The following is a 25,746-nucleotide window of genomic DNA, read 5'->3' on the forward strand; positions in this document are numbered from 1 at the left end:
AAGGTAAACGGCATTTCCGTGCGCTGCTCTGGTTCGCCAGAAGTGGCTTAGTCATGCTGGCCACAAGACCCGGAAGCTGTACGCTGTACGGTCAGGGGTCCCTTTACCTAAATATGTGGCAGGCTCTTCCATGAGGCCAGAGACCATGTCTTAGTTGCCTTGCAATGGTGTTGGGGTTTCCCCAAGCTTTGGGCTTGCTTTTGCACAACTTCCAAGATTCAGATTCAGCAAGCAGTGGAAGAATGAAGGAATGCAAAAAGTCAGGAAGTGGGCAGTAGCCATTAGAAGTTAGCCATGAGATGGATAGGAAATTGTGTCAAAGCCTTATCACTTGTCTATTGGCAGTCTCCCTTCTGTGGATCTTCTGAATGGAAGTGGAACAAATCACAAAAGTGTAATACATTAACTAACTGTGTGAATCTGCCTTTGGCAGACAGGTGCTTGCAACTGTTTATATCTAGAACTCTTTTCTGAATTCTAGTCAATAAGGGTGCTTCTAGGTTGGTAGCTAATAACTGTTCTTTTGTAGTTAAAGGTAAAGGGACCCCTGACCATTAGGTCCAGTCGTGACCGACTCTGGGGTTGCGGAGCTCATCTTGCTTTATTGGCTGAGGGAGCCAGCATACAGCTTCTGGGTCATGTGGCCAGCATGACTAAGCCGCTTCTGGAGAACCAGAGCAGCGCATGGAAACGCCGTTTACCTTCCTGCCGAAGTGGTACCTATTTATCTACTTGCACTTTGATGTGCTTTTGAATTGCTGGGTTGGCAGGAGCAGGGACCGAGCAACGGGAGCTCACCCCATTGAGGGGATTCGAACCACCAACCTTCTGATCAGCAAGTCCTAGGCTCTGTGGTTTAACCCACAGCGCCACCTGCGTCCCTCCTTTTGTAGTTACTGTAACTGGAAGCAAATTGTAACTGACTTGCTACATTATCCGGGATGTTGCACTCAGCTATGCTCCTTCTATGTCCCTGCCCCTTCTTCTTCTTTAGTCAATAACTGAATAATTGAACCACCAACCTTCTGGTTAAAAGCCAGATGAACTAACCCATTGTGCCACATTACTATTGTTGAGGAATCCAGGAATCCCTTATAAGCTTCTGGGGAATTTCAGCATTTTGCAAAATATAGTACAGTATAAAACTCCTGCTCTAGATTGAAGGAGGTTTGAATATTATAGAATGAATGAAAAGTCCTACTTTGTGGGACAAAAACAGTTACTGTACATTATTGGCAAGAAGCAGAACATATGCACTTATGAAGGGTGAAAAAGCATTACCCATTTCTGTCAACCATTTGGCAACCATTCCATAAATCTCATCTAGGATAAGTATCACAACAAGGTTAATGATGACAGCCGTTGCTGTCACCGTCACTCGGACGTTAGACTTGGTTGACTCATTGGGACTCATGGATAGTGCTGCCGCTGTAGTTATCCGGTACACAATCACACCAAAGACCAAGGAAAACGTCAGTGAAATCTGAAAAGAGACATACAGGTATTCATTGAAATGCTTACATTCATGCATTTTTGTATGTAAATCTACTTGCCGCAGTTAATGAGCTTGAGTGGCGTTAGAGAGCCCACATATTAAGCAGCTTCCTCTTTGAAAGGAAATGCTCTGCACATGGCTGGCCAATGGGTTTTCTCCATTGACCTTTTAGGTTTGGATTAAATAGTACTGGTGCGGGGCTGTCCCTGCTTATGCCACCACAGCATCATCCAGTTTGCTGATCTCAATTCTGAACTACATGGGCATAGGAGCACCACTAATTCTAGGATATTCAGTCCTGGCTAGAACTACCAAGCCTCAATTTTGCATGTGCATCTAAATGCGCCCCTAGAACACATGAAGAAATGTGGCTGCTTATCCTGTTGAGGGCATGCTGTCCTTCAAGGACTCTTCTGGTGACCCACACGCTAGGGTCTTCTGGTGAGTCTGCATCTCCATGATTGACAGTCTATGCCTTTGCTCAGAGAACTATTATTCTCCTTGTTGGATCTGTAAAGGATGACTGCTATTAGCATCTTTAAAGGAAAAGGGATCCCTGACCATTAGGTCCAGTCGCGGATAACTCTGGGGTTGCGGTGCTCATCTCGCTTTATTGGCCAAGGGAGCCGACGTACAGCTTCCAGGTCATGTGGCCAGCATGACTAAGCCGCTTCTGGTGAACCAGAGCAGCGCATGGAAATGCCGTTGACCTTCCCACCAGAGTGGTACCTATTTATCTACTTGCACTTGACGTGCTTTCGAACTGCTAGGTGGGCAGGAGCAGGGACCGAGCAACGGGAGCTCACCCCGTAGTGGGAATTTGGACTGCCAACCTTCTGATTGCCAATCAGAAGCTGACTCTTACTCCAACACTGGCAAGGGAACATCATCTTCGACTGCACTGGAAGGCAACAGGCTAGTTGACTGACACAGACCAGCCACATGCCACTCTGCCTGGCACCTCCTTGGCACCTGCTCAAATGCTGTAATGCAACACTTGTGGCAGCAGTGCACAGGACATGAGTAAAGCAACACATGTATATGTGCAATATCTGCTGGAGTTTGTGGCCTGGACTGTCTCTCTCTGCCTGGTAGCTCAGTAAGGGTCTTTCATAGAATCATAGAATCATAGAGTTGGAAGAGACCACAAGGGCCATCGAGTCCAACCCCCTGCCAAGCAGGAAACACCATCAGAGCACTCCTGACATATGGTTGTCAAGCCTCTGCTTAAAGACCTCCAAAGGAGGAGACTCCACCACACTCCTTGGCAGCAAATTCCAATGCCGAACAGCTCTTACTGTCAGGAAGTTCTTCCTAATGTTTAGGTGGAATCTTCTTTCTTGTAGTTTGGATCCATTGCTCCGTGTCCGCTTCTCTGGAGCAGCAGAAAACAACCTTTCTCCCTCCTCTATGTGACATCCTTTTATATATTTGAACATGGCTATCATATCACCCCTTAACCTCCTCTTCTCCAGGCTAAACATGCCCAGCTCCCTTAGCCGTTCCTCATAAGGCATCGTTTCCAGGCCTTTGACCATTTTGGTTGCCCTCCTCTGGACACGTTCCAGTTTGTCAGTGTCCTTCTTGAATTGTGGTGCCCAGAACTGGACACAGTACTCCAGGTGAGGTCTGACCAGAGCAGAATACAGTGGCACTATTACTTCCCTTGATCTAGATGCTATACTCCTATTGATGCAGCCCAGAATTGCATTGGCTTTTTTAGCTGCCGCGTCACACTGTTGGTCAACCAAGACTCCTAGATCCTTTTCACATGTACTGCTCTCAAGCCAGGTGTCACCAGGTGTCACCAGGTGTTTCCCAGTGATGCTTTTTGTGATGCATTGGGAGAAGGTGACCAGATAAGACAACCAGGCAGTCCAGGGAGCAAAAAGCAAGTATTGTCAGTGCCTGGGTAGCAGCTCAGGAAGATGGTTATTGGGGAGTGGCTCAGGCAAAGAGCAAGAACAATGTCACCACTGTGCTCCAACATCCACGGTCTGAGATGTTCTGGGAGGGGCAGCCATGATCTGGCAAAGGAGCGGGTAAGTGAACGAATCCTGCACCAAGCACTGAATCTGGACTTTGTGGTGCAATTGACATTTTAAACTTTTGCAATTCTTAGTCCATCCCCAATTCAGTCTAAAAGAAGGATACACTGAGGGAAAGCAGAAAAGGTGATGCATAGGTTAGAGAATATTGATTCAGTCTGAAGATCCATGCAGTCAGGGCAAATTTAATATAGGCCACTGTTAAAAAAGCAAGGAAATAAAATGAAAAATTACCATAAATAAGATAGATGCAAAGTTCACTAGATAGCCAGGGGTACGGTCTTTCCAGGTCAGTTTTTCCTTCTCATCCTAGTACAAGCCATAATAGGGAAAACATCACTTATGATACTAAGTAAATAAATAAGGTGAAAAGTTAAGCGCAATTTGGAATCAGTGTGATGAAATACAGTGCAATCATAAACAGTTTATTCAGAAGTCCCATTGGGTGTTATTCAACTAAGTTTTAAATACCTTAATCAAATTTCTTAATTTCAATGGGTTTACTCTGAGTAAAACTTAGTTCAGTATCACTGATGGATTCCAGTAGATCTTAGTCCCTAATAAGTGTGTAAATGTTTTCTGCCTTTAGTTGTTACTATGCCCCCCTTCCTTGCCTTCAATTAGATTTCATCTGTTACTCTGGGTTTTTCTTAGTTTTTTGTTTTCCCACTCTTAAATTCAGTCCTTCACATCTCCACACCATTTTTGTGATTTTTAAAAGTGCGCGTGAAAATTTATCAGTGTTTCAGTGTGTCATTGCGATATTTGGAGAAGTGCACATTTCGGTGCTCTCATTCCCATATTGTTTTGGGAAGTGCAAATTGGGTAGATTCATACATTATAATGCAAACTGAACCAAATTTCTTGTTCATCCCAAATTTTATCCAATATATGAAAACACATTACTCTCATATGATCTATAATTGAAAAAGCAGACTGAATTTTTACTGTAGACATTTCTTCCCTAGGGTCGTCCCCCCCCCCTCAATTTTTTAAATTAGAAATTAAGAACTACTATTTGTCTTATTTAATTGTTTTCTCTGGCTTACTCATCCTGTCAGCAAGCAAATCTATTATGGTCTACCTTCTACACATTATATCACTAAAACGCCTTTCGTGTCATGTAACAGCATCAGTAAATAAAGCTGCCCTTGTGACCAACAAAATATGTCCCTCCAATTCCCACACCACACAAAGAAACACACATATTCACAGCTGCTTACATTATTTTCCTAAATATGGCTATGCCATGACTTCTGAAACAGAAGAGTAGCTGTTACATCTAAGTCAGGGGTGGCCAACTCCCAAGAGACTGCAATCTACTCACAGAGTTAAAAACTGGCAGTGATTGGCCCCCTTTTGGGGGGTTCAGGTCAAAGTTGTTGTTGATCTTTTTTTAGGGGACCCAAACTTGTTGAGCTTCATTGGGGGGAGCCAGTGATCTACCAGTAATCTAAGAAAGACGTCCAGTGATCTACCGGTAGATCACGATCTACCTGTTGGACAGGCCTGATCTAAGTCATGTGGCTGGCTGAATCGAAGACTTTTTCCACCAAAAGGGTGCACCTATTTCTTAAGAACACATCTGCTTTTGCAAATCCCAATCTCTCCCTGCCCCCCCCCAAAGAAACCATCAGCAGAAGCGGCCAAAGAATAGCTACAGGTATTCATTTTTATAATGCAACTATGGTCAGAAGGGGACACGGGTGGCGCTGTGGGTTAAACCACTGAGCCTAGGACTTGTTGATCAGAAGGTCGGCGGTTCGAATCCCCGTGACGGGGTGAGCTCCCGTTGCTCGGTCCCTGCTCCTGCCAACCTAGCAGTTCAAAAGCACGTCAAAGTGCAAGTAGATAAATAGGTACCGCTCCGGTGGGAAGGTAAACGGCGTTTCCATGCGCTGCTCTGGTTCACCAGAAGTGGCTTAGTCATGCTGGCCACATGACTCGGAAGCTGTACGCCAGCTCCCTCGGCCAATAAAGTGTCGCAACCCCAGAGTCAGTCACGACTGGACTTAATGGTCAGGGGTCCCTTTACCTTTATGGTCAGAAGACAAACTAAGGGGACCTGCGTTATCACCCTCTGGAAATCTTGTATGTGTCATGATGACTCAGGACTGCTTGCATATAAGAAAACTGGATGAGGACAAAACTCAGCTGCTATGATTCTTCTTCTCCCGACCTTCCCTCCACCTTATTTTGAGGGAGGTGGGAAGCGTGCGGACGCAAGGCCTATGTACATATAGAATCACAGAATCATAGAGTTGGAAGAGACCACAAGGGCCATCGAGTCCAACCCCCTGCCAAGCAGGAAACACCATCAGAGCATTCCTGACATATGGTTGTCAAGCCTCTGCTTTAAGACCTCCAAAGAAGGAGACGCCACCACACTCCTTGGCAGCAAATTCCACTGTCAAACAGCTCTTACTGTCAGGAAGTTCTTCCTAATGTTTAGGTGGAATCTTCTTTCTGGTAGTTTGGATCCATTGCTCCGTGTCCGCTTCTCTGGAGCAGCAGAAAGCAACCTTTCTCCCTCCTCTATGTGACATCCTTTTATATATTTGAACATGGCTATCATATCACCCCTTAACCTCCTCTTCTCCAGGCTAAACATGCTCAGCTCCCTTAGCCGTTCCTCATAAGGCATCGTTTCCAGGCCTTTGACCATTTTGGTTGCCCTCCTCTGGACACGTTCCTGTTTGTCAGTGAATGTATGAATAGTACAGAAAGTCAAAGAAGCACTGAATGCATAAAGATGTCTTGGAAAAAGTTAGGCCACTGATTCAGCTGAGCCAATGATGCTTATACCATCTGGCAGTGGCTCAGGAAAACGCCCTTCCTAGCTCTGGCGACTTAAGTTTCCTTCTTTGTGATTTGGGCTGTTCATTTTAACACAAGCTTTGTAGATATAACACAGCCTTCTATATAGAAATTTCAAGCTACAATCCTAAATATCCAGACCTACCCAGGAAAAAGTTACACTGAACTCAGTGCGTCCAATATATGATTGAACTGCTAACTGTTTTTTTTACACCATTTTTTTAAAATAGAATAAAATAAAATCCAAAAAAAACCAAACAGATGTCTTAAAGGGATTGACTCAGGAACTTTATGTTCCCTGCCACTTCCCATATTGCTAGAATATTCACTGTAGAATGGCTGCTATTGAGCATTGCTCTGGCTACTGGAACTCCAGAGGTTTTATATGAGAAACCATGTGCCATTGTAACAACATTTAATTTTCTTTTTAACTGATTGTTTAACAAAGCCACAACTGATTCATTTTAACTTATCTACTTCTTATATTTAAGCAAGCAAGCCAAGCAAACACAATTACTTAAAGTTGACTGAAACTAAGAGGATATATTTCAAATTAATTAAACGGTCCAACCAAGCAAAGCTAAGTAAGCTTTGGTTGGTACGTTGCAAAGCCCATAAAAACAGATTAACTTTTGAACTTCATTTGAAAAGTTCAATTTTGTTTTTGTGGGGTTTTTCTGTGTCGCAAAATCAATAAAATATCACCCTCCCTACATATTTTACTTATGAAAGGAGCATTTTTACTAGGTTAATTATTGGAACAATAAACAGATACCAAAGAGACAGAGCAATTTTTAAGACTATAATTTCATTTTAATTACTCCAGTACCATAGCGGTATTTGAACTGGATAGTCATTAAAGTTACTAACATACAGCTTTAAGATTAATGTCATGTGCCTACATCTGCTCTTCCACAAACTGTCAAATAAAATCACAATTATTCTTCTGCCTTCACGATGCTTTTCCTGCTAAAATTTAAAAAAATAAAATGCCTTGCTAAACTGGTTCCACCTGTCCAAGCTTTTACATCTCTTGACAGAATGTATTTTATCACAAATCTATTGCAAAAATTACCCATTCAACCAACATTATTTGCTATAATAAAATCAACTTTGGCCTAATGGAAATAAGCCAGTTGGCAAATTTACTTCGCAATTTGTATTGCTCAAATTACAATGTTATGCTGAAGTCTCTTAGCAGCACTTAATGGTCCTTTCACCTGCCTCTAGGTTACAGATATTTTCCTCAGTAGTATTGGAGGAACCTAACAGGGGAAAAGTGTTGAAACGGTACCTAGAGAATAATTCACTGTCTTGCCAAATCCTTCCTTCCCTATCCAACACACAATACTCTTACATGAGATACACACTTTTCCTGCTCTTTCGACACATAACGGCACTCTCTGATTTTACCCAGCAAACCACTGAACTGGTTGCAACTGGCCAGATGTTGGCCTCAGCTACATTAGTAAAGAAAAGCCATTTTGTATGCATAACAACAACAACAACAACAACAACAACAACAACAATTTATACCCCGCCCATCTGGCTGGGTCCCCCCAGCCACTCTGGGCAGCTTCCAACAAAACACTAAAATACAATAACCTATTAAATATTAAAAGCTTCCCCAAACAGGGCTGCCTTTAGATGTCTTCTAAAAGTTTGGTAATTATTTTTCTCTTTGACAACTGGTGGGAGGGCGTTCCACAGGGCGGGTGCCACTACTGAGAAGGCCCTCTGCCTGGTTCCCTGTAACTTGGCTTCTCACAGCAAGGGAACTGCCAGAAGGCCCTCGGCACTGGACCTCAGTGTCCGGGCAGAACGATGGAGGTGGAGACGCTCCTTCAGGTATACTGGACCTGCATTATAAAATCAGGTATACTGGACCTGCATTATAAAATGCATATGGCAGCACCATATGGTTCTTTTGCCAACTTGATTTCCCTTTACAGTGGTGCCCCGCAAGACAAATGCCTCGCAAGACGGAAAACTCGCTAGACGAAAGAGTTTTCCGTTTTGGAGGTGCTTCGCAAAACAAATTTCCTATGGGCTTGCTTCGCAAGATGACAATGTCTTGCGAGTTCCTGCTGGTTTTTTTCCCTCCCCCCTTTTTCTAAGCCGCTAAGCCGCTTATCAGCTGATCCGATCAGCAGATAAGCCGTTAAAAGCCGCTAATAGTGCTAATCCATCAATGGGCTTGCTTCGCAAGACGAAAAAACCGCTAGACGAAGAGAATCACAGAACGGACTCTTTTCGTCTTGCGAGGCACCACTGTACGAAGTTTACCACACTTTTAACTGAAATGCTTCTTTCATGTGTCTAGATCCAGCCATTTTATAGGATATGATACTACAGTCCTGAGAAACTCAGGAGGATAATTCCCACAGTGAGGAACAACATTCTCCCAATACCACCTTCCAAAACCTTCTCCTGGAATCACCGCAGTTAACGACTGTGGGACTCTGGCTGGCAGGCTCAACTCCGAGAATGTGACTCAGCCACAAAAAAGTCATTGACAGTGATTAAAAGTGACAATCGAGAGGAGGACGCTCAGGCCTTCCCACATTCACTGCCTTCTCCTTCTCTCCAGAGGCCTCGCGTCCTGGGCTGCCCTTCATATGTCTGATACTTTCCCTGTAACTCCTCTGAGCGTATTTTTCTTTCTACAACAGGATCTACAACATGATATAATTATCAGTTTAGATGACATGCTAACACTCCTTATATTAAGTCCTATACAATGTGCAACTATTAACGTCCCTTAAAAATTGATGAACTATAAAATATTATTAAAAAGGAGTAACAGCAAGGATCACGGACGAAAGATACAGTTTGCTCAGATTCTAATCAAGGAGATCTGACGAGAATAAGACTTCAAATGCTATCTGGGCACCCCTTTGGGAGCCCTGAGTTTTTGTTCCTCTTTACACCAATGTAAGAATTGGGGCCCTACTAGCATTTACACCAAATGTCACCAAAATGCAAATTTTCATGGCGAATGTAGAACATTATGTTTGGAGCAGGAGGAATCTGAGGCATTTGAGAGACCAGCAACATATAGAATAGAATCATAGAATCATAGAGTTGGAAGAGACCACAAGGGCCATTGAGTACAACCCCCTGCCAAGCAGGAAACACCATCAGAGCACTCCTGACATATGGTTGTCAAGCCTCTGCTTAAAGACCTCCAAAGTAGGAGACTCCACCACACTCCGCAGTTTGCACATCCTGAACAGTGATTCATGGAGGACCTGAATGGAGACCATTAGGCAAGCTGTTTTGTGTGTGCATCTCATCATCACCAGAGTCCTGGGGGACGAGGTCCAAGGTTACTGAATAAGTTCCACTAAGTGTGCAATGGCTGCAAAACCTGGGACCAAAGTTGCCAATTGTTTCCCCCTAAACTTAATTTTGTTGTGCTGACTCGAAGGACAGATCGTGAAGCTGAGGCTCCAGTACCTTGGCCACCTCATGAGAAGAGAAGACTCCCTGGAAAAGACCCTGATGTTGGGAAAGATGGAGGGCACAAGGAGAAGGGGACAACAGAGGACGAGATGGTTGGACGGTGTTCTCGAAGCTACAAACATGAGTCTGACCAAACTGCGGGAGGCAGTGGAAGACAGGAGTGCCTGGTGTGCTCTGGTCCAGGGGTCACAAAGAGTCGGACACGACTAACGGCAACAAAACTTAATTTTGAGGGAATAAGAAATAATTTAAATTTAAAAAATATCCAGGGAAGACCTGCATATCTCTCCATTAGCACAGACACCCTCACCCCAAGTCTGATCCTATGACTGATGTGGATCTCAGACATAGAGTGTTACCCATGTTATTATTCCCTTTTCTATATTAATTTTGCTATTAGAAAAACAAGTCTGCACAGCACAAATAACTTACATTGGTACATGCAATCTAACAGAACTCAATGGTGCTAATGGAACAACCTCTAAACTTAAAAGCATCGATGTGGCTACAAAATGGAATCATCCTAATACCGTTTCATTTGTGCCCAAGCAAGGACGACCAAATTAGCAACAGATTAGGCATCTGGAAACTTTTAACAAAACGTGCATCGTTATTAGGAAAAGATTTGTTTTTCTTCTGCCGGGCATCATTCCTTAATGTTTTGTTCACCACAAATGAGCTTGATCAGATAGGAGAAAACTAAACAAAGAACAAGTTACTTGTTTGTGCAAGGAAACAAGTTTGTTTTACATTTTTAAAAGGTGAAATTCAGAATGCCATTAACTTCAGGGCATGACAGTAGCGACAAAACCAGCTGAATTTGGCAATCTGCTTCACTAAGGGCAGGAAATGTTCTGTTCCTGATGGATAAAGTTCAAGCCAGGCAGAACCTACTTGACCCCATGGCTTTTCTGCTTTCCCAATGAGTACCTAATACTAGATTCTCAATATTTGATGTAGAAAACTTCATGGCAACACATTACATGCACACACACACACACACACACACACAGTTTTCAAGATGTGCAAATGTGCTCAATGAGCAAGTTCACACTGTCCTGAAGTGATATAAAATGACAAGCATATTTCTAAAGCCCAAACCTATGTATGTTGTGTCTCAACATGCTTATGCTATGTAAAGTTAGGATATGGGACCTGCAATCTGCGGCAGAGGACTCTGATGAGGATGAAGCTCAGGTTTCTTCTTCAGTGGGGAGAACCATCCATATGCCATTTGGGACTCTCCCAACCAGATGACACAGCCTTACCGAAGAACATGACCCCCCGATCTACCAGCCTTGTGGAAGTCAAAGACTGCAAAACGAGGGTCAGGAAACAACCTTGACAGCTCCTCTAGGCAGGCAGAGCTGACCACACTACATAGAGCTTCAGCTCCTTGCTGGGGCAACACCTTCATCCAGCTAAACAAGGGTGTTGCTTTTCTCTGCCCTCTGTGCAAGACAACCTCTGATTGCACCTTGCTTGCTATGGTTTGATTTTGCAAATGTTGACTGGACTTGATTTGCTTCACCTGCCTCTGATCTGACTTCACCGGATGCTACCTGCTTCAGGTATGGGCCTCAGGCATGGGTAGGCAAACTAAGGCCCGGGGGCCGGATCCAGCCCAATCACCTTCTCAATCCGGCACACGGATGGTCTGGCAATCAGCGTGTTTCTACATGAGTAGAATGTGCCCTTTTATTTAAAATGCATCTCTGGGTTATTTGGGGGGCCTGCCTGGTGTTTTTAAAGGTAAAGGTACCCCTGTCTGACTCTAGGGTTGTTTGCCCATCTCACTTAAGAGGCCGGGGGCCAGCGCTGTCCGGAGACACTTCCGGGTCACGTGGCCAGCGTGACGAAGCTGCTCTGGCGAGCCAGCACCAGCGCAGCACACGGAAACGCCATTTACCTTCCCGCTATAAAGCGGTACGTATTTGCGTGTTGAGTCCCACAGTTGCCACCCCCCAATAATTCACACTTCACACATCAATTTTTGTTTGGGTTTTTGGCATAATTTTGGCCACAACTTTATTTAAATACAAAATATGTGAGTGGTTGCTTAGGCACTGGTTATGACTATCTGTCCATGCCCTCAGGGACAGAGCTGGCATTTCCAGACACCAGCGGAAGCCTTAGTGGGAAACAAGTATTGGGTGAGCAAATGAAGCTGGGCATCAGTCCCTCACTACTCACCCTCATGTTCCTTTGGGGCTTGCACGGCCCAAGTCCGATGCCAGGGACAAGGACGAAAAGAATGGCAAGCCCCTGGATTCCTTTAACGGAATTCCCTTCGCATCATTTGGAGGGGTAGGCACTTACCCCTCCAAGAACCACCTTAACCAATGCCTAACCGCCATGGAGCCTCAAGCTCACCGCCAAACCACTCACAACCCCAGCCAAGCCCTTAACTTGGCCACCACTGCACCTAGCCAAACCTCGTTCCCAGAGGCAGAAAGGTGCACCCCATCAGCCCTAAAAAGGGGCGTAGCTTGAAACAGTATCGCCGGATGGGAAATCACATCACCATCCAACTCAAAAATCTTCTTAGCCACCGCAGAATTGATGCGTTTCCTGGCCCTTTCTGTGGCTGCCGGGCAACGACTGCCCAACCAAATGCGGCGTTGCAATAGCTTAGACCAAAATATCTTAGCTGACGGCACCAATGTTCGCAGCATCTCCAAGTCACTCAAAATTGCAGCACGAAGTGAAAGACAGTCCACGGATACCAGGTCGTTCTCACCCAGCTGCACCACGATAGCCGTGGGCGGCCCTTCCAGCAGCACCTGCCTCCGAATCCTTGGCAGGAACTCAGACCAGCGCATTCCCCGCCTGGACAGCCACGACAGCTGCACATGTGGAGGGAAGCCGAGACCTGGAGCCAGCCTGGACTGCCGTGCTGCGACACCAGCCCAATGGATGATGCTGTGCCCTACCAACCAGATGCGAACAGCCGCCAGACCTGAGATAAACAAAACAAACAGCATAAGAGTCCGAGAGTACTAACGAACATAGCCCCGAAAGGCATTCGACTTCCAGCGCCCCAAATCCTTTATCCTGGCGGCCGACAAACCCCAATGAGCAGCCGTTGTTGCAGCCCCAATCCTAAAGGAGTGAGGGGCGAAACCATCCGACGTGCCGTCACAAGCGAGAATCGCTTTACGCATGACCTGTGCAAACTGGCGTCTCGTTAGGGGCGACCCATTTTCATGTCTAAGCAGAGGCCCATCACCCGTGACGCGTACTGCTAAGTACTTACTGACATCCTTCACAGGGCAAGGGCCTGCCTCTCCCGTAGCAGGGAAACGAATGACGGCACCCCTACCCTTCTGATCAGTCTTAGAATTTCTGACTGTGACTCTCAATTCTGCGGGGGTTAGCTGCACATCCCTGAGCAAAAGGCCCCTGGAACGACCATCTCTGTTGTCTTCAAATACCAGTTCACCCACTCTCATAGCTCCAAAAAAGGCAATAGAAAAGGCAGCCGAGAAAAGGCGAGCCTCGTACCCCGACCAGCACACCACCCTCAGCCTCTTGCGCATCCTGCTCAACAAATCAAAGGAAATGGGGCACCGAGAGGCTGGCTGGGATGGACGAAGTCTGCCCCAGCCTTCGAGGGCCCTGCGCACAATAAACCTCGCACATGGGTCCTTATCATAAAATGTCTTACAGAAAAAGGCAATGGCAGCCGCCTGTATCTTAATAGTTCTTGCTGCCCACCCCAATTGAAATAAATGTGCTAAATAACTCAACACCTGCGAGGAGGTGGGGGGAACACCTTCTAAATTAGAGGTTGTCTGGCGCGAAAATGTCAAAAAATCGGTCCAAGCCTTTTTGTAAGATCTAAGGGTAGAAGGGGAAACCGAAGCCGCTACTCCCTGCAAAACTAATTGCTGCCAAGGTTCCAGAGATGATCTGGGAAATATTCCGGACGTATCCGTGCCTCTGGAACCAGAAGTCTGAACCGCTCCATCTGAAAACGGGACAGAGCATCAGCAATTTCGTTAGACACCCCAGGAATAAAACGTACAATGCTGTGGCTCAAATGTGCACAGCTGCTCCTATGAAAAAAGGAAATAACAGACAAGCATCAGCACAGACATCATTGTGACACTTCCTGATATAACCCTTGTCAGCGTCAGACTTCCAATGACCCGTATTCACAATCCTGTCTACTGACAGGCACCCAGTGTGCAGCCTTTGCAGCAGCACCTAATCGTAAGGAATGAGGAGTGTTCAGCGGTAAGCAAGCCGCAGGCTGTAATAACTGGTGCACGACGTAAGCACATTGATGCCGGGCTAACGGGAACCCATTTTCATGCACTAGGAGTGGGCCAGCCCCCAGGGAATAAAAAGCCAAATTTTTCTGTTATCCATAACGGGGCAAGGGCCCTCCTCACCTGTGGCGGGAAGCCTGATTATGGCACTCCTGCCCACTAAGTCTGTTTTAGAGTTACCAACTCTAATGACAAGCTCCAAAGGATAAGGAAAAGTCCTGAAGCAATAAGCCTCCAGACTCTCAGCCCCGTGCTGGCTCCAACAACCATTTTCCCAACCCTCAGTGCGAAAATGCAGTGGACTACTGAAAGGAGTCTCACCTTGATCTTTAACCCGCAGACAAGTTTTAACTTGTTGCAGATACTGCATAGGTAAAAATTGACCGACTTCCTGCCCACTGTCCTATGAGGTTGGAGCCTATTCCAACCTTCCAAGGCCCTGCGCACTGCAAACTTTATACAAGGGTCTCTGAAAAATAAAGCTTCAATGTAACAGACATTGCAGCGGACTGAATTCGGATAGTTATAACCGCATGCCCAATCTGCAGCAGGTGGACCAAATACTGCAGGATCTGCTCAGAGGATGGGGGCCAATTTTCCTGAATGGCCGAGAACTGCCAGCTTAAGGCTAAGAAATCCATCCAGGCCTTCCCATAAGAGGTAAAAGCAGAAGGGGAAATGGAAGCTGCCGCTCTCTGAAATTACTAATTGTTGTCAAAATGCCACAGGTCTGGAAAAGTCTGGCAATAGCTGAGTCTGGAGCCCAAGATCTGAAGCGCTTCATCTGAAAATCGGATAGTGTCAGCGTAATTTGGAGAGTAGAAAGCACAATATTAAACCTTAAGTGGCGCAGCTCGAAAGCATGAGTGGAGGGGCAGAGACTGTGCTACAGCATGAGGACTGTTTTGCCAAGACGCTCACCACTACCTGGTTATCAGACCAAAAGCAGATCCGATGGTCACTGAACTCCTCGGGCCACGTGAACTGCTACTACAATGGGGAAAACTCAAGAAAAGTTATGTCACATGATTGCCTCACCACACCAGGCTTGAGACCAGAGCTTTGCACACCAGCAGCCCTTGAAATAAAAACCAAAGGGCAAAGATCCAGCAGCACCACCATGAACCTGAAAATCCCTGAGCGGGTTCAAGGTATCCTGCCATGGCGAACTACTATTGCATACATTCAGGAATTGCCACCATCGCCTGATATCTGCCCTCACCACACTTGGTAGGCATACACAAAGGTAAGGGGACCTCTGTCAGCATCGCCCTTGAGCCAGTGCCACCAACTGGACTCATCCACTCAGCCCCGACTGGGCTAGGCGAGCTGGGTAGCACTTCCAGAGACCACCTTCTGCACAGGGACAGGTCAAAGTGCTGTGGACTCACAGCTTAGAGTTGCGAGCACCAGATTCACTCCAACAAAAAGACAGTCGTCGCACAGCAGAGTACAGCAGAGTCTAGCAGAGTATATAAACAACTCGGAGTGCAGCTCTGTAGAATATCTTCTTCATTCTATCTGCAACTATACAAACTATATACAGAGCTTAATAGGTCTAAGTATAAATAAATGCTGCACTGCACTGAGTGTCTGCAGCTGCCCTTAGCAGCAACCTTATCTCTACACATGATCTCTAACACTCAGTCTCTCTCCCTCTCCGACACTGACTGACTGACTGACTTGGTGCTGGAGCAGAAAAAGTAGAGACCAGAACACGCCTCCTCCTCTCTGGAGAATCAGCAGACTCCTCAGGAGATTCTTGGATATGGGAGGGGTGAAATCTGGGCAGCCTGGCCTAGTGGGAAGATTAGTTAAGTGACCCAGCAAGATCGGATCTGGTGAAGCATCACTTGCTACAGAGGAAGTATTACAAATTAACTTCCTTCAAGGCAGACAGCTTCTCCATAGCCAAGTGGTATGTTTTAGCAACGATATCCAACTGGATCCCTAAATAAAATGGGAATAAGGGCAAAAGGTATTGAGCTATTGCTTGCCAGCTTCCAGCCCCCGCTTAGGCAGGGGGCATCTTGTGCTGCCATCATGATATGTAAATTTACAGGGCCGACGCTGGCCAGAACCCCTAAAGAAGTCCCAACCAAGCTGCCGCCAAGCCAGCTTCCTTTTCAGACACACACTCTGTGCAATGCAAAAAACACACTCCGTGCAGTGCACACACTCTCCATGCAATGCAACTACACACTCCGTGCAATGCAAAAGCACGCTCTGTGCAATGCAACTACACACTCCGTGCAACGCACACACAAACCCTCCGTGCAATGCAACTACACACCCCGTGCAATGCAAAACACACTCCCTGCAATGCACACACCCTTCATGCAATGCAACTACACTCCATGCAATGCAACTACACACTCCGTGCACTGCACACCCTCTGTTCAATGCAACTACATACTCTGTGCAATGCACACACACTCCGTGCAATGCAAAAAAAAAAAAAACCAACAACACACTCTGTGCAATACAACTACACCCTCCATGCAATGCACACGCACTCCATGCAATGCAGCTACACACTCCCTGCAATGCACACACCCTTCATGCAATGCAACTACACTCCATGCAATGCAACTACACACTCCGTGCACTGCACACCCTCTATTCAATGCAACAACAAACTCCGTGCAATGCAACTACACCCTCCGTGCAATGCACACACACCCTCCATGCAATGCACACACCCTCCGTGCAATGCAACTGCAAATCTCCTAGCAATGCAATGCAATTGCAGCCCGTGCAGCGCCGTGCTCTGCAACGCACAGAGCAAACTGCAATGCGGGCACGCAAGGGTGCTTTCTCCCAGTTGTATATTGCAAACATGGCGCCCGTTACATCCCTCGCAGTGAGGTAACCACCAAAAGGACTTAAGTGTCCAGGTAGAGCAATGGGGGAGCATGCAGCTGTCCCATACAGGGACCAATCCTGCAACCTAGGCATTACCGGCACTATCCGCTGACCCAGTGAAACCAATGCTTCATGGACCACATGGGGACACTATTGAGGCCGGAAACGCTTCCAGGCCATCCAATTCTAGGGCAAGGCCCTAGGATCACCTGCTAGGCCAGGCATAAAAGTTTCCAGTGAAATAGCAGAGTTGAGGTAGCTCACAGCTTGTCCAGGTACCCCTGCTTGCCCTTTTAGAGGGAAGCACCCCTTCAAGAATCCCAAAGTTCTTTTATCACAAATGGGCCGAGCTACCCAGCAACAGAATAGCTCAAAAGGAGCAGTTTGTTTTGTTTTGTTATAACAATGGCTAAGAGGGGTATATGAACCCTGTCTCCCAGGTCCTAGTCCTGCACTTTAGCCACTAAGCCACAATGGCTCATCTCTAAAATGGCAGTCGTGGAGATACTATAAACGAAAGTGATACCAGCTAAGCTGGGAACAGCCCTGACTAGCCCCACAATTTCAACAAGAGAAATGGGGGAAACCTTTTTGCGAAAGAAAGCGCCTAACGGGGGCTCTCTCCCTATTGGGAAAGGCAAGCCACAGATACAGGGAGAATCTTCCTACAGGGCAGGGTAAGGGGTGGGGTGGGAAATTGAACAGGAAAGGGGGGTAATTAAATTATTTAAGGGACTAGAGAGGATTAAAAAGAAGGGGGAAATAAAGAAATAAAGAAATGTAACCAGACAATGAGAAGATTGTCCAAGTGCTCCATGTGATCCGAAAGCAAAACGGCCAAGAGGAAGTCCAACCCCTGGCTCCCTATATTTATAGACTCTACCCCCTCCTCTGAATTTAGCAACATACAGAACTCCCCAGCAACCCAATATTAACCCTTTAACAGGCTTGGATTTTCTCAAATCTGCCTAGTCATGGCAAGGTGGCATGTTTCCCCAACCGCAACCCGTGCTCTCTGGTTATGGAGAACACGCTTTATCTACTTGCACTTAGGGGCGCTTTCGAACTGCTAGGTGGGCAGGAGCTGGGACCGGTGGGAGCTCACCCCGCCGCGGGGATTCAAACCGCCGACCATGCGATCGGCAAGCCCTAGGCGCCGAGGTTTTACCCACAGCACCACCCGCGTCCCTGCCTGGTGTTTTTACATGAGTAGAATGTGTGCTTTTATTTAAAATACATCTCTGGGTTATTTGTGGGGCATAGGAATTTGTTCATTTTCCCCAAAAAAATATAGTCCGTCCCCCAACAAGGTCTGAGGGACAGTGGTGAAAAAGTTTGCTGACCCCTGGCCTCAGGCACTCATAGAAGAGGACAGGTTAAGGTATACCAACAGTCAGGCAGGCTAGCACATTTCAGAACGGCTTGCTGTCAGCGAGGTGAAATATTGCCTTATGCACACACTGTTTGGGAAATTTTAGAACTCCTCAATCTGCATTGCTAATGGAGAAGATATCTAACTAATCGTTTTATCTATCATCAGTTCTCCTATTTGCAAACTCGGGTGTTGAGTGCTGACAGAATTGGAGCCAAATGCATTCCACAGCTAAGTCAGACCTGGGGGCCCTTCCTCCAATTAGTGGTTGATGTTTGTAATTACTCTGGGGCGAGAGAGAAGCACTATATGCATGTTGCTATTATTATAAGGAGATGCCAGCCAGGTCCCACACATAGCAGCTCGTATTGGGGCAACAGAAAGAGGTTTCTTGCTGCCCTCAGCAGCCCAGCTGACACTCGCCAGACCCAATTTTTAAATTGCTGGCAACGAAGGTAGCTGGATTTTCACATCCTTGCCTCTCACTCTCAGCTCCCATCTCCAATATGAGAAAGAAAAACAACACTGGCCGACCTTACAAATCTGGTGTAAAGATTACCAAGGTCGGGTAGTTCCGAAAGCAGTCGACAAAATGGCACTCTCCCAGTGGGAAGAAAGCAAATTTCAGTCTTGTAGTTCTTGGTCATAACTAGGGCCAGGGCCTTTTCAGTACTGGCTCCAACTTGGTGGAACGCTCTGTCACAAGAGACTAGGGCCCTGAGGGACTTGACATCTTTCCGCAGGGCCGCAGAGCTGTTCTGCCTGGCCTTTGGTTTGGACTCAGTCTGACCCTTATGTTTCCCTCCCCTTATGGTTTTAATAATAATAATAATAATAATAATAATAATAATAATAATAATAATAAAAATTATTTATCTCCCGCCCTCCCCAGCCGAAGCCGGGCTCAGGGCGGCTAACAACACTAAAATAGTGCAACATTATAAAAACATTATAAAAATTAATTAAAATCAAAATTGATGGCAACCATAAACTAAAGTTTTGTAAAGATTGCCAAAGGAGGGAGTCAGGCTGTGCCCTGGCCAAAGTCCTGGTGGAACAACTCTGTCTTGCAGGCCCTGCGGAAAGATGTCAGGTCCCGCAGGGCCCTAGTCTCTTGTGACAGAGCGTTCCACCAGATCGGAGCCACAGCCGAAAAAGCCCTGGCTCTAGTTGAGGCCAGCCTAACCTCTCTGTGGCCTGGGACCTTCAGGATGTATTTGTTTGCAGACCGTTGGTTCCTCTGTGGGGCATACCAGGAGAGGCAGTCCCGTAGGTACGAGGGTCCTAGGCTGTATAGGGCTTTAAAGGTTAAAACCAGCACCTTAAACCTGATCCTGTACTCCACCGGGAGCCAGTGCAGTTGGTATAGTACCAGATGAATGTGATCTCGCAGCGAAGACCCCATAAGGAGTCTCGCCGCGGCATTCTGCACCCGCTGGAGTTTCTGGGTCAGTCTCAAGGGCAGCCCCACGTAGAGCGAGTTACAATAATCCAGTCTGGAGGTGACCGTCGCATGGATCACAGTGGCTAGGTCAGGACGAGAGAGATAAGGAGCCAACTGCTTAGCTTGACGGAGATGATCCATAGGCTACTTTTAAAATGAGGTTGCATTTTAAATTGCATTTTAACCTGTATTTTAAATTGGTCCCCCCCCCCATTATGATTTTACTGTCGTTTTACTGGTGTTAGCCACCCAGAGTCCAGCTCTGGCCGGGGAGGGTGGGGTATAAATGAAATTTATTATAATTATAATTATTATTATTATAAATGAAACAGATTCTAAAACTTGCTCTGTGTTTTATATTATCTTGTTTTCATGCTGAATTTTGACAATGCAAGTAATACCACCTGCAAATGGAGAGAGTATAAGGCAAGGCAGGAGATGTGGGAAAACATCCAAAACATGGGGAGTGGGGCAGTACGAGAAAAACTGGTATGAATATGAGATATGCATGTGTGTCGTGCTTCCTTGACAGGTTTAGCCCCAAAGCAGGCTGGCATGCTGGAACACATGTGAGAAGAATTGCCAACTCTTTAAAAAAGTGCTATTTGAACAGGGCTTGTGGTGGAACATTTGAGAAAAAGGCTAAAGGGGGAGTGGAATAGTCCTGAAATGATTTTCTGGAAACCGTCCGGAAAGAAAGCAAAAGGGCAGTTTGGGCTTTTTTCTGTTTAGGTGACAGTCCTGCCAATTAAGCCAATTGCAGCCCATCGGTTTTGTATAGCAGGCGATCGAGAGCTTGATAAACCTCATGTTTCTGCTCTCTGTGAAAACCAAAGCAATAAAAAATAAATAAAGGAAAGGGGAAACATTTGGTAAACCATTCTCCATGGCTGACAGGCTGCAGTTCAGCTTGGTGGCTCTGGATCACAAGTTACGCTGGCTGCCACAAAGACACTGCCCAGTTTGCTAAGACACTAGTCACAGGTGGCATCCAAATTCTAAGGCAGGTTATTTATTGCTTTTTCTAATTTGCTCAGTACTTAATGAGTGAATGCAGCATAAAATAGACTGCAGGACCAGCTTTTGTGCCATGTCAAAGCACACCTTCTGTTGGGTAAAAAGCCAAACTTTCCTGAGCCTGCACAACTCAGGGCTTATCCACCCTGCTTCCTCTTGCCCCGCTGTCCCGGAAAAATCACTTTTTAGCACTCAATTGGAGGTTTTCTCTGAATTGATGTTTGCTCCAATTTAGCACTGAAGAGTGCTAAGGAGCAGTGCAAAGGCGAAAAGCACTCAGACTCTGTAGTCACCGGACAAGTGGAAGTGTGGGCAAGCCCTCAGTTTGGCCTGAATATCAAGCTCTGAGTTACTTGTCTTCATTTCAATGCCTCTCTTCCCTTTCCCAACATGGTAAAGAGTTAAGCCTAAGAAATAGCCAAGAGGGACAATTAACTGCTGAAGATTTTACACGCACTGCAATACTTTATCTGTGACTTGCCCTTCAAGAAAGGTGCTATGATGTCATACCCTGTCTATAGCAAAACCTCATCTGTGGTTATAGTTTGATAACACTTTCATTAATGAAAGGTGTGCCCCCTGCTTAATGCCTGACACAGGGAAAAAGTGTAACATCAGCAAAATGTTAATAGAGAAGGAAACATGGTTCTTCCAACCTCCCTATATACTTGCCCATCAATCTGCCTAATTGTTACCTTTTCACCTTCTGAATTCCTGCTTCCTTCTCGTTTCTGCTGAATGTTGAAGCAGCTCTGCTGGAGGGATAAAGTTGCATTTCACTCTCAAAATGGCAACCAATCCCAAGTGCCTCTCCCTACCAATGCACCCACTTTCTCTGCACTGCCAGCTGGGAAGCTGGATAATATTCCTGGTTACGGGGGTCACCTTTAGTCCTGGAGGCCACAACTACTGGCCCTACACTAGCATTTGCTTTTGCTTTGTGCCTCTGTTTGCAAGATTTCTCTGGCAAGTTCGTAGACATGCAGAAAGGGTTCAAAGGTCTGCATCGCCACGTAATGTTAGATGGGCATTAGTGAGGCTGGCCCTTTCCCCCTGTCTCTCCCAGCAAACTTCTAGGTGTATTTGGAAGCACCTGCTTGGGTAAGACAAAGGAGATGGTGTTGGACTTCTGGAGGAAGAGAGGGGAACCTGCCCCATTGCATATCGGGGGGGCTGTGTGGAGAGAGTCTCCTCCTTTAAATTCCTGGGAGTTTACCTTAGTGAGGACCTCACTTGGAAAATCAACATAACTCAGGTGGTCAGAAAGGCCCAACAGAGACTCCATTTCCTCAGGGTCTTGCGAAAGAACAATGATAAACAACAGTTGACGAAGCCCTTTTGCCGGTCCACAATAGAAAGTGTCCTTTCATATTGTATCACGGTGTGGTATGCTGGCCTGACAGCCACGGATAGAAAGTCTCTACAGAGGGTGGTGACATTGCAAGGGATAGTTGCCTTAGGAGAGCGAGAAAAATTCTCAGGGATGGCTCACACCTCGGCCAGCACCTCTTCAATCTTCTACCCTCAGGCAGGAGATATAGAAGTATAATCAGCCATACCAACAGGCTAACAAATAGCTTCTATCCATGGGCTGTTAGGCTGTTGAATAGAAAATAAAATAGCGCAAATGACTTGCGAGGTGGTGCGTTGTTCGATAAGAGATTGAGTGTTTGGGTGGGTGGGGGGAAGGCTCATTTAATTTCATTGCACACAAGTTGTACAATGACAATAAAGGTATTATTATTAAATGATTTTAGGAAAACTAGTTAAGTATCTTCAGGTAGGGACGTGGGTGGCGCTGTGGGTTAAACCACAGAGCCTAGGACTTGCCAATCAGAAGGTCGGCGGTTCGAATCCCCTTGATGGGGTGAGCTCCCGTTGCTCGGTCCCAGCTCCTGCCAACCTAGCAGTTCGAAAGCACGTCAAAGTGCAAGTAGATAAATAGGTACCGCTCCGGCAGGAAGGTAAACGGTGTTTCTGGTGTTCGCCAGAAGCGGCTTAGTCATGCTGGCCACATGACCCGGAAGCTGTACACTGGCTCCCTTGGCCAATAAAGTGAGATGAGCGCCGCAACCCCAGAGTCGGTCACGACTGGACCTAATAGTCAGGGGTCCCTTTACCTTTACCTTTTTATCTTCAGGCAACCTATGCATTTAGCTGCAGGCTGGCATGCAGATACTAAGCAGGTGTAGCTTTGCCTGGCATGGAGATGAAGCGACCAGCTTCACCTGCTGAATGTTTTTACTTTTAAGGTGCTGTGGAGGCAGTGGAGCAGGGGCTGTAAAAAAAACAACAAAAAAAACCCCAAGGTGGTAATCCTAAGCATCAGAGAGTCCCTTGAGATGCTGCCGCTCATCTCTCCCCTGAGATATTGATTTGGCAGTGGTGGGTCAATACTTCACAAAGTGTTTTCACTATGCACGGTGTGGTGGATGCTGAAGGATTAATTTTGCAAAGAACATTTCAGTCCCCTCTCACGGCAATACTAGTGTTCCCTGACACACAGATTGGGTATCACTGAAGTAGCAATCATTAGTTTTCTTGATTTAGTCCAATGCTTTTAGGAAAAAGAGAATTGCCAGATAGCACTGTAACACAAAAACAGCACTCCAGACTTCGTAATGTTTCTTACAGCACAAAAATGCATACTGCAATTTTTCAGGCAGCCCTACATACTTATTTTACTCATATCGAAAGGAAAATGCATTAGGCAATAGTTCAGTTCCTGGAAATAGAACAAAGAGTAAGTATATATTCATATGAATTCCATGCATCACTCCTTTAAAATCACTTATGCATATATCTTTAATCGCGTGTAAAAGGCCCCTGGGATTAATTGGGATATTCAAGGTAAAACGAAAAGAAAAGAAAGAAATGCACTTCAAAGACGAGAGCCCTGCTCTTCCTTTTTTTGCCAGTCATTTCTGGCACTTCATTTCTGTTGCCTTTGATAAATCCCTTATTGTTTGGTCAAGGATATGATGAAATCACATAGAGCTTTTATAAATCCTGTTCCAAAATTATGAGTTTCAGGCCTGTCTTAAGTGCCCAATTTGGTGACAGGCGAGTGGTGCTGGGTGCGCCACCTCACATTAATACACTTTGCTTTTTTTGCCTGCAGATTCTCTCACACAATTCATAGGATGCAAATGGAAAACGAGATTTTGACATTAGAGTTTTTCTCTTTTGGGGTGGGTGGAGGGCGTTTATACGTATCTTCAGGGACTGAACTGAGCACTTTCGCAAGTTGTTGACCCAGAATCAAATCTCCAGAAACAAAGCTATTTAAAATATTCCCTTTGTCATACAACTGTAAAAGCCCATTATGCACAAAGGACTAAATTTCTTTTCTCTGCCACATACATCTGCATGGAAAAAATAAAAACCAAACACCACACAAGAGCGTTGATGTGTACACTTCCATATATGGCCGTCAGCCGAAGCCCCAAAACTAAACCAACAAGCTTCACATAGACAAAATTTCCTTCGGTCATTAGCACAACTCATTCTCTGATGTTTCTATTTTCAATGCCTCAGAAGGAGAAACAACCTTCTTTCTTGGACGCCATTAAAACTTTACTGAGTCAGTCTGGTAATGGTTATAGATTGGGGCGGGGGTTCAACTTTTTGGGCCATGGGGCCAGATCTTTATCTCCCATCATCCTGCAAGCCAACTTTTTAAAAGGTTAAGAGGAAGAACTTAAAAACAATATCATCAAAGTGCAGTTAGACCAGGTGCTCTGTACTGAGCCTCTTCAGCTTCCTACCATTCTGCTAAAGCCCAAGGGAAGATGCCATGAGTTACCTTCTCCTCTTGGGACTTATTCAGATCAAGAATTGCAGCCAGCTAGGAAAATGCTTAATGAAACAAACACACATGCCACCATCTCTCAAAAATAAAGTAAGTTCCATGCAGCACCCACTGAGATTCTAAACGAATTATACAGTTCTCCACAAGTGAGACAGAAAAACATAAGCTTGTTTTGCGGGAGAAGAAATTCTCCAATAAATAGGGAGACAGGTTTTGGAAGAGCTCTAAGCTTCTTCAGGAAGAGCCTCTCAGCCACCTCTTGCACGGTGGTTGACACCAATCACTTCTTCAAAGATGCAGTAAATAATAATAATAATAAAGTTTCTGTTACAAAACTGTACAAACATAAATCATAAAACAGCACATAAACCATGACATGACTGACAAAAATAAATAAATGAGTCACTGGGGGGTAAATATGAAACACATTATTTTACAGTACATAATAATGAGGTTGATTACATAAACCAGTTCAATGGATTCTTCAGCAAATCAACTTGGAAAATGCAGAGGTATATGAGTGAGCTAAAGAGTATTGCCTGTTTATTATTGCAATATAGATAGACTTGTAGAGTTGGAAGGTACCACAGGGGTCATCTAGTCCAACCACTGCAATGCAAAAATCTAAAAGGTTGCAGATGTTTATAAACAGGTACTTCTTGTCCATGTTTTGTTTCATCTGTATATTTAATCAAATCATACCATACAGTATAAAAAAATCTTGTTTTTGCTCTCCCCTTCCCACATTCGATTTTTGTGACAATCTTTGCATTATGGCTGTTTGCCTAACTGTATTATACCAGCGATCAAAATGAATTAATTGCAAAGTTCTTCAAGTTCTGGCTATTACCATTCTAGTTGCTGTTTGTAAATGTGCTTTTAAATGTAAATTCCTTACTTCTCAGTTTGTCCATATCTGGAGTATATAAATTAAGCAAGGCTAAAAAACTGGGCTATGCAGATTGTCTGAGCTGTAATTGGAGATATCTCTTTCAAAGTTTCCTTCCAAAATTGTTCTATTTGTGAAAATAAAAAAATTCCTTTCAGTGGCACCTTAAAGACCAACTAAGTTAGTTCTTGGTATAAGCTTTCGTGTGCATGCACACGAAAGCTTATACCAAGAACTAACTTAGTTGGT

The 25,746-nt window shown here is 45.4% G+C and overlaps 1 protein-coding gene across 3 annotated transcripts in view; it reads right to left on the reverse strand.

The window, feature by feature from the left end:
- The window catches only part of ANO2 (anoctamin 2), a 163,723-nt gene that overhangs the window by 33,697 nt on the left and 104,280 nt on the right, over positions 1–25,746 (reverse strand). For all 3 annotated transcript variants that reach the window (XR_014219944.1, XR_014219945.1, XM_082223074.1), the window contains 2 exons: positions 3,778–3,852; positions 1,282–1,483 (listed from right to left, as the gene is read on the reverse strand). Coding sequence is in view for 1 of the 3 variants with exons in the window: in XM_082223074.1 (XP_082079200.1) it covers positions 1,282–1,483; positions 3,778–3,852 (277 nt within the window). In the remaining 2 variants the exon portion in view is untranslated. The remainder of the gene's footprint in view (positions 1–1,281; positions 1,484–3,777; positions 3,853–25,746) is intronic.

Source organism: Podarcis vaucheri (genome assembly GCF_965113315.1).
Source record: "Podarcis vaucheri genome assembly, chromosome: 5".
Taxonomy (NCBI): Eukaryota; Metazoa; Chordata; class Lepidosauria; order Squamata; family Lacertidae; genus Podarcis; species Podarcis vaucheri.